Source organism: Podarcis raffonei, chromosome 14, assembly GCF_027172205.1.
Source record: "Podarcis raffonei isolate rPodRaf1 chromosome 14, rPodRaf1.pri, whole genome shotgun sequence".
Classification (NCBI taxonomy): Eukaryota; Metazoa; Chordata; class Lepidosauria; order Squamata; family Lacertidae; genus Podarcis; species Podarcis raffonei.
This window is the reverse complement of record NC_070615.1, coordinates 35,579,432-35,597,973: the sequence shown is the minus strand read 5'-3', so window position 1 is coordinate 35,597,973 and position 18,542 is coordinate 35,579,432. Positions and strand designations below refer to the sequence as shown.

The window sequence follows — 18,542 nt, the reverse complement described above, 5'->3', positions numbered from 1 at the left end:
TTAATTCGTTGTTCATATGTCTTGAGACATGTGCGGAAGGTGATTAATAAATGCTAATAAAGTTCCTGTAGCACATTTATCCAACACAGGCCATATTCCAATGATCAAATCTCAGCTTGATACGATGAGATAAAAATGAACTTCATGCACCCATATACAGCCCCTTTGATCCCATTTTACTCCCCCTTTTTATGAGTGAACAAGACAGGAAGCTGAAGGTAACCACAGCTTCCTGTTACACCCAAACAAGAAGACTGTGGTTGGTGGCTTCCAAAAAAGCCAGGATCTAGAAGGCAACTTTATACCATGGTTTTGTATTCCAGCTTGTTTGAGAGTCACTAACCGGGTTCGGATGTAACAGGAAACCATGGTTAGCTGAAGCCTTCTCCCCTCTCATGCAAAGGGCAGTGGAGCGGGAGCAAAGGGTTCACATGTGGGTTCATGAAGCTTGTGCATGTTGCAGCTTATTAAGCCAAGATCACCCAAATGCAGCTCATGTTTGAGTGCTGACTGCAACTCATAAAGTGCCATTTTAGGGAGCGCAGCATAATGCAGTACAATATCGTCGAGGGGAATAATGAATTCTTCCTTCAAGGAGCAGAGACTCTCATAGAAAAAGCATGCTGCTTTAGGAACTGGAACAATACTGAAAGCACAAGCTTAGCAAGAAGCAAAGATTGCATATGGAATTTATTAGATAAAAAAGAAGAGTGTTGGGTTTTTTTGATGGGGAGAGAGGTATTTCCCCTAACAGAAAAATAAAGAGCATTGGCAAAAAAGTGCAGAATCACCCTGTTTGGTCCAGAACCATGAAGATTAGAGGTGGAGAGGATTCAGGCTGGAGGGGCAGATACACAACACAGACGGACGGACACACTCATCCCTTTCCTTGACAAAAAGGCTCAGATGGTAAACAGCACAGGCAAAGCAAAGGATGCCAAGGTTTAAATGTAAATCAAGCCAAATCTCTGTTCTTCCAGGCTGCCACTGCAGACAACGGTTTTGTGCCACACAAGGCATCCATGGGCATTCAAGAGAAAGCTTTTAGGTGAGAATATAATAGGCTGCAACCTCCTAGCCTCTGCGCCCAGCATCAATCTCAAACAGCACCATTACCACTGTTGTCTAAAAGTTATCTTGCTGCTAGAGGAGGCGAGTGGCTGACTCCTTTGGCTCTGCGGAGAGTAGCGTCGAAGTCGCAGTGTCCCATCCTTCAGGTTCCCAGGGTCATGTTTCATTTCTCTTTCTTTAATTCTGTAGCCCAGACGCCTGTAAGAGAGAGAGGAGGTTGGAGAAAAACTGAGATGGAATCCAAAGCAAGCAGCTGAAATTGTTGCAAATGTTAAATAACTTGAGAATCAGAATACCTTGTGGATCTACTGACATTCCTCCAATTTATCTTCTGCTTCCCCCTGCACTGGAGGGGCACATGACAAAAATTCTCACCTGAAGACTGTGGCTTTCTTGACACAAGGACCTTTACAACAGCTGTGGGGGACCTCTGGTTCTCCAGATGTTGCTGAACTACAACTCCCATCATCCCTGGCCATTGGCCATGCTTGCTGAGGCTGATGGGAGTAGTGGTCTGACAACATCTCGAGGGCCAAAGGTTCCCCAAGCCTGCTTTATAACTATCTAATCAGGGACGTTGCTAGGGGGTAGCCAGGCCCCAGGTCTTCTGTGCTGGGCTCTCTGGATAACCCTGCTCCTCCCTCCCCTTTTATTAAAGACTATTTCTTTTCTTTTCTCTCCAATTCTTAATGGGCTGTTGAGCATGCTGCAAAGTGTGTTTGCATCCATACAGACACATGAGCATGTACTAATTCAGTGCAAATGTGTGCACCGCAGCACATGCACACCCCCGCCCCGCCATGGCCCTGCAGCCTCTTTATTTTTATTTTATTTTATTTGAGTACCTAGCAACGCCCCTGCTTCCAGTCCCACAGAGGGGGAAAGAAACGTCACCTAGAGCTTAGCAGAGTGTGAGGCAATACCCAACAGTGCGGGGAAGTTGTTCTCAGAGGTCATCCAGGCCCCGCCGTCCACCACCAGGGTTGTGCCGCTCACGTACGAGGCGAGGGGGCTGGCCAGGTACAGGACGCTATGGGCAATCTCCGTCTTGTTCCCCACCCGCTGGAGGGGGATATTCCGAAAGAGGTTTTGTGCTTCCGGGTGAGGCTGAACTAAAAACAAGGAGGAAAGCAATGTCTTTGCTTCAAAATGGCATATATAATTTTTATTTATTGCATTTGTAGTGCACCTTTCCTTCAAAGAGCTCAAAGTGGCCTATGTAGTTCTCCTCCCCCCTCCCCATTTTATCCCCACAACAGCCCTGTGAGGCAGGTTAGGCTTAGAGTGAGCAAATAGCCCGAGATCACCCAGGGAGCTTCAAGGCCGAGTGGGGACTGCTAGGTCCTAGTCCAATACTCCAACCACTGCGCCACACTGGCTCTAAGTGGTGTACATCATAAACAGTATCGTTAAAACAAAAAATGCAACATGAAAACCAGCATACAGTGCACCTCAGGTTAAGTACTTAATTCGTTCCGGAGGTCCGTTCTTAACCTGAAACTGTTCTTAACCTGAAGCACCATTTTAGCTAATGGGGGCCTCCTGCTGCTGCCGCGCCGCCGGGGCACGATTTCTGTTCTCCTCCTGAAGCAAAGTTCTTAACCTGAAGCACTATTTCTGGGTTAGCGGAGTCTGTAACCTGAAGCGTATGTAACCTGAAGCGTATGTAACCCGAGGTACCACTGTAGAATGGTAGAATACAATTGGTAGAATGGTAAAATACAAATTGAAACCTGGTCCCAAGTTGTTCGGAGCTTTAAACGTTAACAACAAGGCCTTGTTGTTGCAGGTCCCTCAGCACAGATGTGCCATCTAAACCAGGATTCTGTTTTCACAGTGGCAACCAGATTACTCTGGGAAGCCCACAAAAAAGAACAAAGCCCAACATCTCCTGAAGAACTCCTTCACGTTTCCTAAGCACTAAGACCTTATTCCAATGGTGGTGCCTCAAAGGGAGGAGAGTCCCCCACTTTTAAAAATGGCCTTTCTTTTCTCTCCCTCCCTTTTGTACCTCATTGCTTAGCCTCAAAGAGGGAAAACCCCCATACTCCTCAGCTGATTGGCTTACAAGCAGAGAGGGGGTAGTCCGAATGTATGTATGTATGTGGTCTGCACCTCTGTTAGCCACCCCTGTTGTAAAAGCAACTCCAAATGCTCTGTGATGTTTGAGTATAAATAACATATTGTCCGATTCCCTGCTTGGCACAGAAGATTGTTGGAAGTGTTTCACTGCAAGTTCATCAAGTCTCAATCTAACAAGTCTTGATTCAAGTCATCTACTGAATTTTATTAATTCTTATGAACCATCCACCCTGGAAATTCTAATGGATAGTATAAGGTAAAGGGATTCCTGACCATTAGGTCCAGTCGTGGCCGACTCTGGGGTGCTCATCTCGCTTTATTGGCCGAGGGAGCCGGCGTTCAGCTTCCGGGTCATGTGGCCAGCATGACTAAGCTGCTTCTGGCGAACCAGAGCAGTGCACGGAAACGCCGTTTACCTTCCCGCCAGAGCAGTACCTATTTATCTACTTGCACTTTTGACGTGCTTTTGAACTGCTAGGTTGGCAGGAGCAGGGACCGAGCAACAGGAGCTCACCCCATCACGGGGAATCGAACTGCCGACTTTCTGATCGGCAAGTCCTAGGCTCTGTGGTTTAACCCACAGCGCCACCCGCGTCCCTAATGGATAGTATAGGCATGCCTATTTACTTTATTTACGCTGTGCTCTTCCCCCAAAGAGGTAAAGATGGCATGCATTCTCCCCCACTTTACTCCTAAAACAACCTTGTGAGAGAGGTGACTGGTCCAAGGTTGCCTTCATAGCTGGGTGGTCTCCCCAGTTGTTGTTTTTCCAGGTAAATCACACAGACAGCACTTCAAATTATATTTAATGCTTTACCTAAGCGGCGGTGACCCTCTGTACCCGAAATAGGACCTGGCGCCAAGCTATTCACTCTGATTCCATTAGGACCCCATTCCACAGCCAGATGTTTTGTCATTGAATCTGTAAGGGAGAAGACAGACAGAGAGGTTCAAGAGCAAATCTTGAAAAGCTAAGAATTACAGCGCTAGAAGGGACTGGAAAGTCATCAAATCTAAATCTGGTTCTTGCCCATTCATAAGGCACGACCCTCCCCGCATCAACTCTGCACGGTCTCTTGGTGATTGAAAGAGGCCCTATCCACAACAAGCTGGAATGGAATTCTCCTTTTGCACAGGGAAGAATTACATTGCATGTATGTGAGTTAAAAATATATCTTATTAGGATAATAAACAGGAGCAAAACAAACAGAATTTCTCAAGCCATTCAGCACTTCACAAGAAGAAAAGAAATAGTGAAACCCACCACACAGAAAACAATGAATGAAAGCCAGGTGAATTTGCAAAACCCTTGACAAGACATTGGGCTGATTCAGATGTTAATGGTTAAGTGCAGGCTTCCTCAACCTCGGCCCTCCAGATGTTTTTGGCCTACAACTCCCATGATCCCTAGCTAGCAGGACCAGTGGTCAGGGATGATGGGAATTGTAGTCTCAAAAACATCTGGAGGGCTGAGGTTGAGGAAGCCTAGTTTAGTGCCAGGAGAACGAGCCAAGCACTCATACACCTTCCCTTCCTCCTCCAGCACAGTTACAAGTTTGACTTCGGAAGCTTTTGCTTCTGTTTTTGATTAACCATTTTGCTTGAACCTGGACAAACTGTTGAAATGAGCTAATGTCAAACCATAATGGATGAAGCCAGCTTGTTTTCACTAACTGAAGTTAAGGTGAACCACTGTTTGGAGTTCAGACGACATGCTGAACTGCAATTAATCTAGAGCAGAACTTTCCCATAACTTCACTGTTGCCATGGGAGGGGAATCACTGCTGTAGGCTCACTGTAGTAGTAGTAGTAATAATAATAATAATAATAATAATAATAATAATAATAATAATAATAATACTTTCATTACTTATACCCCGCCCATCTGACTGGGTTGCTCCAGCCACTTTGAGTGGCTTTCAACATAATAAAAACACAGCAAACCATGGCTTAGCATTACATCCAGACACAGTCAATATGATAATACTATATGCATTTGCAGATGGCAACTCTTCTTTTAAAAAATCAGATGGGGGGGCACCCATGTCCTAGAAGTGGTCTTCCCAGGACAAATTATCACTGTGGGCCAGAAGGCTTCTCTGTTGCTCAATCTGGAAGCTGCAACATCTCTTCCAGACTGTAGGTGGTGCCAGAACACCATAACTTGCACTTGGGTGGGAGGGACAGGGAGTGGAATAAAACTCGATTAAGGGTGTAGATGAGAAGGGGAGCCAAATTGCTTACGATACCTATGGCTGCCTTAGCTGTCCCTGCATGCACCTGGAGAGCCTGACCTCTGTAGCTCAGGGTTGCCGAGATATTGACAATGACTCCGCCATGGTCCTAGATCAACAAAATAAAGTCAGCTCTGGGGAAGAATTAACAGCAAATGCAGGAGACACAACCCAAAATGAACATTGCTGGCATAAATAGAAACCTTCCCCCATATTCTTTTCTTGAAGGGAACATGTCCCTCAGGTGTTAAAAAAAAGCTCCCCCCCACCCCTGCCCAGGGCAATTGACCCTAGAGCGCAGGAGCTGAGGAACGTCTCTGTCCGCAGGGAGAAAAGCCTCTTACGGAGGAGAGAAACTTACACGGAGACACTTCTCATACAGCACTTTGGAGACGTTGAATGTTCCCAAGGTGTCGATCTCAATCACGGTTTTGTAGGCATTGAAGGACAGAGCACTGGCTGGGCACAGGAAGTTTCCAGCAGCATCTGGGGACAAGGGAGAGAGAAGCTGGAGACTGAATCAGCATGGCAAGGCAGGCGTGGCTGGTACAAGGGCATGCCATGGGCCTGCTGTGGCATCAGAAACCACTCCATTCCACTGCTTACTACAGGGGTGGGGAACGTCCAGCCTAGGTTCCTGATGCAACCCTTCAGGACCCCTTTATCCAGCCCGAAGCCACACCCTTCAATGGCCCTGCTTTTGCCTGGATGGGATGTTTTCTTGAACTTCAAGGATGCCTCTTGCTTGCCTGGACAAGCAAGAGAGGGGTATGTGCATTGGTGTAGCCAAGATTTGGGGGGGGGGGCAGTGAAGGGGAAGGACAACCACCTGTCCTGTTCCAGAACTGAGCTATCTGTGACGCAATTGGCCAGTTTGCGGAAGCCTCGCCTATTGCTCAGTCAGGTTTCCAGTTGCATTGCTAGAATGTGCCACAACATCATTCAAGTGACCTCAGCAAGCCTTTCAATTTCGAATGTTATGGTTTTTTTCTACTTTTAGTTAAGTATTTTTTATTTATTTACTTGATTTACCGGGGGGGGGGGGCGCAGCTGGGGAGAGTGTATGTTTGCAGAGCAACTAGTTTATGTTCATTGCTCTGCCCACTTTTGTCCTTGCCCCCCCCCCCGCCAAACACCCCTGGAATATGGCTCTCAGAAGGTTTCTCAGAAGGGCATGTGGCCCTTGGGCTGAAAAATGTTTCCTTTTCCTGGCCTCCTACTAAAACAGCCCTGGCAGTACCCTCAAGGATCACCCTCCCAGAGCATGCAACAGTGAGCAGTTTTTTCCAGCTTGCAGACAGGTGGCCAGCAGTACTCCCCATGAATGTCCTCTGCTGACACAAACAACTTACTGTTGACAAGGATATCAATCCTCTCAAATTCCTTGAGGGCCTCATCCACGGCTGCCATGATCATCTGTGGCTGCCTGACATCCAGAGTGAGGGGCAGGCATCGCTGGCCAGTGGCCACTGACAGCTTCTTGGCAGCCTATAAAAAAAGGAAAAAAATATTCGGTAATAAATGACCACCCTCTTCTGTCTTTCTGCTGCAGCATGGCGAGCTGGACGCATAACAGACTGGGAAAAGGGATTTGTGTCAAGAATTAGGGCAACATTTCCATGTTACGCACCTGCTGTGCTGTTGGATGGGGAAACCCTTCCTGGTTTCAGCAACATATTGCATTGTTTAGGAAGGTTCTCAAAAGGCTTCTGTGAAACGTTTCAGGTACCTCTTACGTGGAAACAGAGGCTCACCTCTGAGAATCTATGATGTGGTATGCTAAGGGCTGTGCACCCAGGAGCATTTAAGATGACAACAAATATTCATGGGAGGGACCACATCTCAGTTGTAGGTAGACAAGAATGGATCTTGCAGTTTTTGTTGCCTACATTTCTTATTTCCCCCAATCTCAATTCTCTGCATTTCTGCAACGATTTGGGTGGAAGATGGGGAGACCAACAGTAGGTGGCGTCACAGTCAGTGACAGAGCCAACTAGTTTTAGTTTTGTCCTTCTCCCCCCTGCTCAGTTCTGCCAGGCCAACCCTGAGACTGATTGGCTGTTCCATCCCTAGACTGAATGTAAGAAGGCAGGTAAGTAGGGGCTGGCTGGTGGCAGACTGAGGTTAGTGGGGCAGTTTGTCCTAAGAGAGAAACACAGTTTAGGATTTTCTTCCCTCCATCCCCAGCTTCCAAGTTTTCTTCAGGCCTCACTCACAAGTTCTCCTATCTACCACCTTTTTCTTAACTTAAAGAAGGAAGCCATTGTCTTGTGAAACTTTTCTTCCTTTGAACAGATCTTGCACAAGAGTGCCCACAGATCAGATCCATCTGTCTTCTGTGTATGCCAGCGCTTGTCAAGGGTGAGGCCACATTGGAGAGGGTGGCAAGTGTGGCAGGAAGATTCAAAGGCAATCAAAGAAACATTTAAGTGAGGTGTGTTTAAACTTCATTTAAGTGAGGTGTGTTTAAACTTGCCAGTGTTGTTTTCCAATGTATTTCTCATCAATAAGAAATTTGGTGTGGAGCGAGCAAATTTTTATTCTGAAAGTGTGGCCCAGAGAAAAAAGTTTTAAGAACCGCTGGTCTATACCATCCTCAACACCTCCCCAATCTGTTGCTTGAGACAGGTGACTCCAGCAGAACTGCCTCTGCCAAGGCCTTGCTTTGCATCTGAAAGGGATGACAGTCTCCCGTCCACTCACCTCTGTTAGCCTCTGAAGGTTCCTGCTGGCAATGATAGTATGGCAGCCATGCCTGCAAGCAAAACCTTAGATGGTGAGGGTGACACAGAACACCTTGTGCTCATCACTCGCTTGTCTACTCAGACACACCTCTGCTACCAGCCGTGGGGATTCAGTATGCTTGTGAGGTCTCCATGTGTACCTGCAATCTGCCATCAGATTGGATAACCCAGAAACCATAAAGCTCAGGTATTAACACTGGCCAATACTGTGCAGTTTGGATAGGTTTTAGATACAGTCATTTGTATATTTAATTTGGTTATGCTTAGTGGGGCTTGTGTTCTTCTCCCAGGATGTGGAGCTGTGCATTCAGATTTTTCACAAGTATGTGTGTATGTGTTTTGGGGGGACAACTCTCCTTGATAACATCCTGCCACCTTTCCTTCCAACCAGGCTGCTACATGGCAACTGGGCGTTCCTGCAGTCATCATGCAAAGTGCAGAGATACGTCCTGATATATGCAGTGGAGAACCCCAAACGGCTGCAGTTCCATGGCACATCTCACCACATGTTGTAGGACACACATTGCAGAAAAGCTGCAGACAACACAAATGGCACAAAGCACGATGCAGCTGCAAAGGGAAGGAAGGACTTGCTTCCTAGGAACAGGCTGGCGGCTGCTGCAGGAGAATACAGCAGAGACCAAAAGCATCGCAAGCTAAGTAAGGCCAAGCTGCTCCCGCACCAGTGTCCATACCTCATCAGAATCTCAGCTGTGCGGAATCCAATGCCGGAGCTGCCGCCAGTGATGAATGCAACTTTGCCCCTAGAAAGAAAGAAAGAAGACGTCTGAAACCAGTGGGATCTATATAGACTTTTCATAATGCAAGTTCAGAAAGAGCAGCATCAGTGAAGATCGTGACACATACAAAAAGGATGGATAAGGGAAATTCAGTCAGGTCAGACCACATCAATCCCAGGCAGACCAGAGGTTTCCTGCATCCTCCACTTAGTAAATGTCACTTGTACAGTGGTACCTCAGGTTACATACGCTTCAGGTTACAGACTCTGCTAACCCATAAATAGTGCTTCAGGTTAAGAACTTTGCTTCAGGACGAGAACAGAAATCGGGCTCCAGCGGCGCGGCGGCAGCAGCAGGAGGCCCCATTAGCTAAAGTGGTGCTTCAGGTTAAGAACAGTTTCAGGTGAAGTACGGACCTCCGGAACGAATTAAGTACTTAACCTGAGGTACCACTATACTATGAAATGCATGTCTTAAATGGGAAGACAGTTTACTAATATGCTAAGAGTCAGTCTTGATTTGTCACGCTTGTACTGAAAGTAATTGAGGCCTCACAGGAGTCTCGTGAAGTAGATTAGGCAAAAAGATGCCCAATTCAACTGCATGAGCCCTCAAAAGGCAAAACCATCCAACATTTTCAGCTGCTACAGAATACCTGTTTTGCTACAAGTAGTGGCATAAACACATACCTAATAAGGAATTCTGTTTGAGTGGAAAAATATGAACTCTCAGAAGTAAATAAAAAGCACACTGGATCTGCTGCTGGTAGAGGCTGTGACTAAAAATTGCACCTTTAGAAATCTTTAGAGATGAGAGCAATGTACTTTCAAGCAGGCCTAAGACATGGACATATTTCTACAAAGCAAACAGCCATTCCAAGCTTGAAGGAGGCTTATACTAGCAGGGAATGAAGAGGATAGTATGAAAAGATAAACTGAAACTGCACAAAATCCATCTTATGATGCATCAGTTTTGCCTCTGGGAGAGATATTTGAGCCCTTCATCTCTTATGCCACATGTACCTTATTCTAGTTTAAATGTGTCTCTGACAGTATTTTTAAAATGTTACATTTCCCTGTCTTTGACAACATGTAAACTGTTGGTACAAAATCTGAAAGGAGGGCTCAGTAAAGATGATTTCCTGAGCTCTGAAGATGCATCTCACATCTTCCTAATATTTTATTTTATTACAAAACACACTGTTTTGTGGCTACTCTGACTCCTACTCCTACTCACTTTTTTTTTAAAGAACACAAGTTAAAATAAGCAACACACCACTATTAATATGCCAACACCAACTATAAATTGACTAACACCAAAGATCAAGAGGAGCAGACATAGCAGAGGTGAGGAATGAAAATCGCACAGGGTAAATTAATCTAGATAAAGGTTCAAAGCAGTGTTTGAGTACTTGGTAGTACTCACTTGAGAATGTCTGGACTGAAGAGGTAGGAGTATTCCGGAAGGCAGTCATCAGTGTCAACATCAGGAGGAGGCTGGCAAGCAAAGCCTAGCTGGGACATGACTTCCAAGACAGTTCTGCAGAAAACAAGACACAGCCATCACAAGTCCCGAGAGGGAGAAAGAACCAGCAATATTTCCATACAGCCCCAAATTACGTAATGATCACTATGCTCAGGACATGCTGCCAGCTGACCTGATCTACAAAGAAACAGCTGGGAGGCAAAGAGGCGTACTTCATATCCAAGATTACCCATGGCCAGGCAGCTTCATTCTTGACTGATAGAACTGAAGGCAACTTCAAATTATCATTTCTAGTCTAACATGCACACATACCCTCCAAATAATTAGGGGGAAATGTGAGTTTGTTAATGAAAAGATTGGAACTTAATGTTATGCACTTAGTTTCTTATAGAAAAATGCTGTTAATAAACTGTAATAAAAACCATGTACATGGATAAAGCACAACCCAGTGTTTTTCAATCTTTTTCCAACTCCCCCCCACCTTCCAACCTTGTTTCCTTCCTGTGCACCCCCCCACCCTACCGGTAGAAAGGTAGCTATCTAAATGTTTTGTTTGTAAACAGAGCATGTTTTATTTATAATTTATACAAATACAATTACATAAAAATTTATACTTTTAAGTATTTCTATATCAATGTGACCCTTGTGCTTGATGACAAAAAAAAAAAAGCTTTTTTATATCCAGTTCTATTGCCGGGAGGGATAACCAAAGATCACTTCTGTCCATTATGTTAAGGCGATTCTGCGTTAGACTGAGTAAATAATTCACACGACTGAACCCTTATTCTACCAAATACAAAGTAGGAAATGCCATGGAAAACAATTTTGCTATATCCAAAAGTTGTGGAAACTTTTTAGATATTTTACAGTACTCTTTATCCAAAAATGGTGTTTTTCTTGACTGAAAGTTACTTTGGCTTCTATGTCACTCTATAAGCACCTCTTGCAAAGAAACATCAACGTCTTTTTTCTTTCCTTCTTTCTTTTCTCGGTCACTTCTCTGTTTTCTTCACTTCTCATTTCCCTCTGTGGCCCCCTAGTCTTGTGCCGTGGCCCCCCCCTTTACACAATTTTCACATGTGGCCCCCGCTGCTATACACATTCTCTCCCCACCCCCAATTGACTCTTGCACCAACCCCACACATACATTTTTAAAATTTAGGAGTGCTTTTTGTGTCATGCCTTCTAGACCGCAGGTCTGAAAGGTAGTGACTGTCTTGGTTTCCTTCACTGAAGTATAAGCTGCTCTAGGAACCATATTGGCTGAAGAGTTGGGTAGAAATGCTTTAAATTAATAAACAGAGGACGAATTTGCTTTATCAGATATGTAACAGCCATTCAAATATTTGAAGGCAGCTAATGTATCAACTCTTAATTATCTCTTCCCCTGGCTAAACATTTTCAGCTCCCTCAGCTCTAACAAGCTTTCCCTGCCAAGCTTATCAGAAAATGGTTGGATATTAGCAAATAATGCATTCTAGAAAGCAGTGGCAGGTATATCTTTGGCATCCTTTTTGGTTTATTTGTCTTCCTCCACCACTAAATTATTTAATTTATATACTACCCTCTCATAAAATTCAGGGTGGTGTGCAGCAACACAGAAATATAAGAAACATCCAAAACAACCTCTAATATTACTGGCTACTCAAAAATAAAAATAAACAATTGCATAGGCCCCTTGGTGTAAAAAAAACACTCTTCCAATATTTTTGGAAGTCAAAACTACACCTACCAGCCCATGAGAAAATCCTGCTCTACAAATTACATAAGAAGACTAACTTCCAGTGCATTTATGGAACTCCCCACCAAGCAATAATCACATCTAGAAGTTGAAGGCACAAAGGAGGTGGAAACTTCTCCAATATAGCAATTTTTAATCTGGGACTAAAGCTGAGCATTGACACTCATTTATCCTAATTATTATCTGAGCATGTGAGCCTGAACTCTGTACTACTCGCCAAACAACGGAACATTAGAAAGGAAAATGCTATAACCAGGAGGAAGTTTGGGAGAGACTGTACTGTTTTACCTCAATGATGTGAAAATATCTAATACATAGATTAAAAAAACAAAAGCAAGGATACCTGCCAAATATTTACTGGAAGAATGTACTACAGCATGGGACCAGCAGCCGAACTTCTAGTAGAGGCCAGTTAGCTCTGCAACACAAGGGTCAACCCATAGTTTTACTCCAGGCAATTCAAGCCACTGGTCTTCTACTGGGTCACAGCTTCATGCAAGGTGGGTCACAGCAGGAGCACTACCATCATGCAAATATATGGCGAGATATTAAGAAAGGAGTTCCCAAATGCATGTTTGGGTTAGAAGTGGGTCTTTGGTCTGAAAAGGTTGAAGACTACTGATCTAAGCAATCCAGCTGGGTTAGAAGGACTCAGGAATCCTCATCCTTAAGGATGGTGTTGCTAACTAATAGTAGTTAATGAATTATCCAGCTTAACCTTTATATCACATCTGAAGCACTTCACAGGCTTCATCTAGTTGTGCAATCCTTACACAACAATCCAGTAAGGGCAAGTCAGTATCCTTCCCCCACATACTGCAAATGTAGTAGTCAATTCACAGCACAGAAGAAATTCAAACTCATAGATTCATTGCTCAGTCTCTCAGCTTCTATGCTACTCCAGCAGATGTAACCAGGTTTTAAGAATGGGTAACTCCCCCATTAAGGGACGCGGGTGGCGCTGTGGGTAAAAGCCTCAGCGCCTAGGGCTTGCCGATCGAAAGGTTAGCGGTTCGAATCCCCGCGGCGGGGTGCGCTCGCGCTGCTCGGTCCCAGCGCCTGCCAACCTAGCAGTTCGAAAGCACCCCCGGGTGCAAATAGATAAATAGGGACCGCTTACCAGCGGAAAGGTAAACGGCGTTTCCGTGTGCGGCTCTGGCTCACCAGAGCAGCGATGTCACGCTGGCCACGTGACCCAGAAGTGTCTGCGGATAGCGCTGGCCCCCGGCCTCTTGAGTGAGATGGGCACACAACCCCAGAGTCTGTCAAGACTGGCCCGTATGGGCAGGGGTACCTTTACCTTTTAACTCCCCCATTAGTCTTTCCCCTTCAATGTGAGTCTATAAGCTCTTTGAGGACAGGGCTCTAAGTATTCTGCCTGCTTTATAAACTTTGTAAGGCACCCATGTGCAGCAACGCTGCCTAAGCAAACCTATCAAAACCTCTTGCTTTTAAGAGTGCTTTTAAAACATTTCCTTTCAGCAAGGCTATTTAGGATTACAGTGGTACCTTGGGTTACATATGCTTCAGGTTACAGACTCCGCTAACCCAGAAATAGCACCTCGGGTTAAGAACTTTTCGGATGAGAACAGAAATCGCGTGGCAGCAGTGGGAGGCCCCATTAGCTAAAGTGGTGCTTCAGGTTAAGAACAGTTTCAGGTTAAGAACGGACCTCCGGAACGAATTAAGTACGTAACCAGATGCACCACTGTACTTTAACTTTTAATTTTTTAAAAACATGCATGCTTGCTGGCTTCTATAATAACCCCTTTATACTGTGCACATTTTATTGTTATACTGTGGACATTATATTGTTATTTTATCTAGATCCCTGGGTAAATAATTTGTGAATCACTTTCTGAGAAGGCTTTCTAAAAGGCTGGGGTATCTAGGTCCATAAAATAAGAATAAAAATATTAATACAGCTTGGCTTTTAAGAAATCTTTTTTTTTCCTTTCTACTCTGCTGTTTTTAGCATGCTACTGTTTTTCTGTACAGGTTAAACAATGCAAATCACCTTTTGAGAAGCCTTTCTAAGGGTGTTTGGTGGGGGAAGTCTATAAAACAAACAGTGACAATGCCTTTAAGTGTTACTGCTTTAGGATTAATGCTCCAGGATTACAGAGCATTGAAGCTGGAGCCCCACATGTTGTGGGGGGAAGGGAGCTGAATGGCTTTCTCAAATTTGGGGATCCGGGCCCCCCATAGAAACGCTGCAGGGGCGGCCTCTTCGCCCTCCTTTACTTATCATCTTCTTTCTCTCTCTATTTTGGGGGCTCATGGCTGTCCTAATACCGCCGCTGCCGAATCCCCTCAGGTGGCTCGGCTCTCACTTACCTGGCCAGCCGCGGACTTAGCACGAACAACAGTATACCTGCGCGCAGCCCTCACCCGCAAAGCATGCTGGGAATTGTAGTTCCCGGCCAGGAGGCGCTCGGCCACCCAAGGGCATTGTGGGATGCGTAGTTCCCTTACCCAGCGGCAGCAAAGCCGCTCGTCGTCGTCCCCACCTTGGTAAAGCTTTCCTGCCTTGGCGTGGTCCTTCCACACAGCTGCGGCAGGACTTCTAAGCCTTGGCCGTTTCCCCCCTTTGTTTTAAAAGCCCCCAACCCTGCATAAAGCCCGCTGTAAATGGAGAAGCACATTTCCCGCCGCCCCCTCAAAGAATTCTGAGCAATGTAGTTTATCCTCAGAGGTACAATTCTGAGCAACTCTTAAGAAACTGCGGTGCCCAGGATTCTTTGAGGGGGGGAATGGTGCTTTAAAGGTATAGTGTTATGTACTGAGTTGAATAGGATCCAAAAGGCAGCAGTCTGATTGGTCCTAGAACAATAGGATCCAGAATGCAGCAGTCTGATTGGTCCTAGAACAATAGGATCCAGAATGCAGCAGTCTGATTGGTCCACAGGAGCCACCCAATCCCTCTCCAGGTGGAAGTGAATCCGCAACCTGATTGGCCTACAGGAGAATCCTGGAATTAACCAATCACGTGGGGCCCATTGTGTAAATAATGTATGTAAAGCAGACATTCTGGGGGAACTTCCATTCCTCCTCACCGCTATGAGCTGAATAAAGAGCATGAAATCCACTCTCGACTCCGAGTATATTTCATATAGTGTGAACCATAGCCCAACTAGTTTAATGTTGTCTACATTGGCAACAGCTCAGCCATGTGAAGAAACGTATTGGGTGGTCAGGAATTAAGGAATTCTTTTAGAAGGTAACAGTAGAGTGCTTGTGGCTGATAGAGGGTAGCCCCTTTACTTTTATAAATTCTAGCAATTCTAGAAGTATGTTTTTTGCCTTGGTCAGACCCTGAATGGAGTCTTTCATCCAGTTCTGAGCACTACAATTTAAGCAGGATGTTGACAAGCTGGAACGCGTGCAGAGGAGGGCAGTGAAGATAATAAAGGAATTAACAAAGGAATTCCTTATAAGGAATGGTTGAGGGAGCTGAGTATGTTTAGCCAGGATAAGAGGAGATGGAGAGGAGATATGATAGCCATCTTCAAATATCTGAAGGGAGGGAGCATGCTTGTTTTCTCCTGCTCCGGAGGGTGGGACCAAAACCAATGCCTTCAAGAAAGGAGATTCTGACTCAACATCAGGAAGAACTTTCTGACTGTAAGAGCTGTTGGACAGTGGAACAGACTCTCTCAGGACTCAGGAGGTTGTGGACTCTCTTTCCTTGGAGGTTCTTAAGCAGATGTTGGGTGACCATCTGTCATGGATGTTTTGAGTTGAGATTCCTGCATTGCAGGGGATTGGACAAGATGACTCTTGGGATCCCTTCGAACTCTACAATTCTATGAATTCTAGACTAGAATGCCTCTGAGTATGTGAAGAGTGCCTCTCTCACGCATGCTTTTAAAAAGGTAATGAAAATGACGAGTCTGCCTAAGGATGCACAGATGTATACGCAAAACGTATTTGAAAACCAAAACCACTCCCACCTGGCTACATTCAGAATAGGTTGGCTGTAAATAAGGCTGCAAACACACAATGCATTTAAAGAATCATGTGAACTGTAGTTCGTTAAAGGTGCTGGGAACTGTAGCTTTTTGAGGGGTAAACTAGAGTTCCTAGGATTCTTCGTGGGGTGAGCTTTAGATATATTCTGCGTACACACAGCCTGAAAAATTAGAGGTTTTGTTCTGTGAATGGCATCACTGTTTAAAGTGGTATCATACTGCTATAAATGCAGAATGCAGATGGGGTCTGTGACTCAACAAAAAACACAACGGTGGTAGGCAACATTTGGTAATTGTGAGAAACAAATATGAGAGGAAAAACGCCACCTTGACAGTGTAGAAAGAGTTTTGATGCTTTTAGGTGTAATTTTATAAAGTAGAGAGTAACATAAGCATACAGGCGTGAAAACACAGTGACGCACGCAGAAAGACCACTCACTGCCCAATGAATTTAAACCCTAAATGTTGACAGTGGATTGGAGAAAAGAGAATGAGGACAACAAGAATGAAAGTAATCTGTCTGTAATCACCTAGTCTCAAAATGTATTAAAATTGGACTTCTCTAAGCTGCTACAGAAGCCTCAATTTTTGCCCATTAAGTAACTTTCAAGTGGTACTTGATATTTTGTCATCTGTAGATCAACCCTCAATTCTACCTGTGTCTTTATTATGGCTGAAAATGGTTCCCAATTATTTCACTTGAGTAAAAGACATTCAAGTTAGGTACAAAACCTCTTCAGGTAAGAGGCTCTTAAGCAGTACATTCATACTAGGAAATAATGAATCCCCTTTCCTGCACATCTTATTTTTAATTATGATCTGCCGCATTGAGCTTATATGTGTGTCAAGGTCTATTAACCAGAGAAGCAAAAATAGCTGCATTTATGTAAGCTGATTCTGTTCCATTAACAAGTGCAGAATCTTCTTAATTTAAAGGAGTTACTGACTCGGCAATTTGTGGATCAAGAATGACAGATTATTGTTTTCTCAAATCCTCACTCAGCCATGATGCTCACTGGATGGCCTTGGACCAGTCACTGCCTCTCCACCTAGCCTACTTCACAGGGCTGCTGTGGGGATTAAATGAAGAGGGAGGAACCATGTACTCCACCCTTGAGCTCCTTTGAGAAAAAGGTGGGGTGTCAATGCAAGAAATAGATTCCATTGTTTTCCCGGTTATTTATAATTTAGACTATAACGGCATTTTATTGGAAAATTGGAATTGGAAACAAATTAGAAAATTGGAATTGGAAACAAATTAGATTGGAAACAGTCAAGAAATGGCAGCACTGTTTTCATTTCAAACATTAAGGCAAATTATTTCACATTCAAAGTGCGAAGTCAGCTTTTAAATTTAGCATTCGGAATTTGCAGGTACAAGTTTGGAATGCTGCCAGGTTTTGAAATATTTGCAAAAGTTTCAGCTCTATCTGGGTCAGTTGGGGCTCCCCCCCCCCAAGTACTTCATATTGATTGATGCTCCATCTATAACCCATTCACCTTCAGGGGAGGAAACAGCTGCTTCTGGAGGGTCTCGTGAAAAACACAAGTTAATTTGTTTTCTGTCAATTGATCCTTTTGTAGCAAGCGGTGAACTCCTCCCACAACAACCTCCCGACAAATATGTGGTTCTCAACATCCTGTCTGCAGGTTGGTGTCATGCCATAGCCTGTGCAGTGCGACAATGCCTTAGAAAAAATGATGATCTAGAATTCTTGGTCCAGACAATGTGATGGGGAGGCCAGGCTGTGTGTGCTCCGCAATTTTATGCTTGCTTGAATTTTACAAATGCAAAATTCGGCATTGTTTGCAAAATTCAATTCCACTCAGCTGTTAAAAACAACAGTAGGTTGTTTTTAAAGTTCAGTGATTACTAGAAATGGGCAAGTCTGTCTCATTTTTTCCAGTCTTAAAATCTGTTTGTGATAGTATATTTTTCAAAGTCCTTATGCAACTGCACCTATATTTTAGTGTGCATTTATCCTATTACACACATTTTTGTATACAATCTTGCCTAATATACACATTTTTTGCAAAACATTCCCTCCTAATAGAATGCATTTCCCCAATATAATGAAACCGATCATTAAAGACATGGATGAGGATTCTGCAGGAGATCTCCTTAATGTACTGTGTCTCAAGTCCCTACCATTAGGCAGTGGGGCAGCAGATCTTAGGTGCCAGGAAAAGACAGTAAATTATTAGTTATGTAGTATCTGCTTTGCATGTCGGAGGTCCCAGGTTCCACCCCCAGAATCCCCAGGTAAGGCTGGGAAAGACTCACTGTCTGAAACCTGGAGACCTGCTGCCAGTCAATGTTGATGCCCTTCAAATGATGTTGGACAACAACTCCCATCAGCCTCTGCTAGCCAGGCCTCTGGTTGAAGATGATGGGAACTGTAGTCTCAACAACAACAAGAGGGCACCATGTTGGCTACCCCTGATGCAGATAATACCACACCCCTGTATTTCTG

General features: G+C 44.5%; 1 protein-coding gene across 7 annotated transcripts; it reads right to left on the bottom strand.

Moving 5' to 3' along the window:
* Nucleotides 1-673: 673 nt before the first annotated feature.
* Nucleotides 674-14,698, bottom strand: DECR2 (2,4-dienoyl-CoA reductase 2). 7 transcript variants are annotated; one of them, XM_053364850.1, is made up of 10 exons: nucleotides 14,489-14,698; nucleotides 10,297-10,410; nucleotides 8,827-8,895; nucleotides 8,091-8,142; nucleotides 6,740-6,875; nucleotides 5,749-5,873; nucleotides 5,403-5,496; nucleotides 3,971-4,075; nucleotides 1,995-2,183; nucleotides 674-1,269 (listed from the first exon to the last, which is right to left on the bottom strand). In XM_053364850.1, the coding sequence occupies exons 1-10, from the start codon at nucleotides 14,497-14,499 to the stop codon at nucleotides 1,235-1,237; spliced, it is 930 nt and encodes a 309-aa protein (XP_053220825.1). In that variant the 5' UTR covers nucleotides 14,500-14,698; the 3' UTR covers nucleotides 674-1,234. The 7 variants fall into 7 exon arrangements, with proteins under 7 accessions (XP_053220825.1, XP_053220826.1, XP_053220827.1 ...); XM_053364851.1 differs by having other exon boundaries at nucleotides 1,966-2,183; nucleotides 14,489-14,689; XM_053364852.1 differs by having other exon boundaries at nucleotides 14,435-14,547.
* Between the last annotated feature and the right edge of the window lie 3,844 nt (nucleotides 14,699-18,542).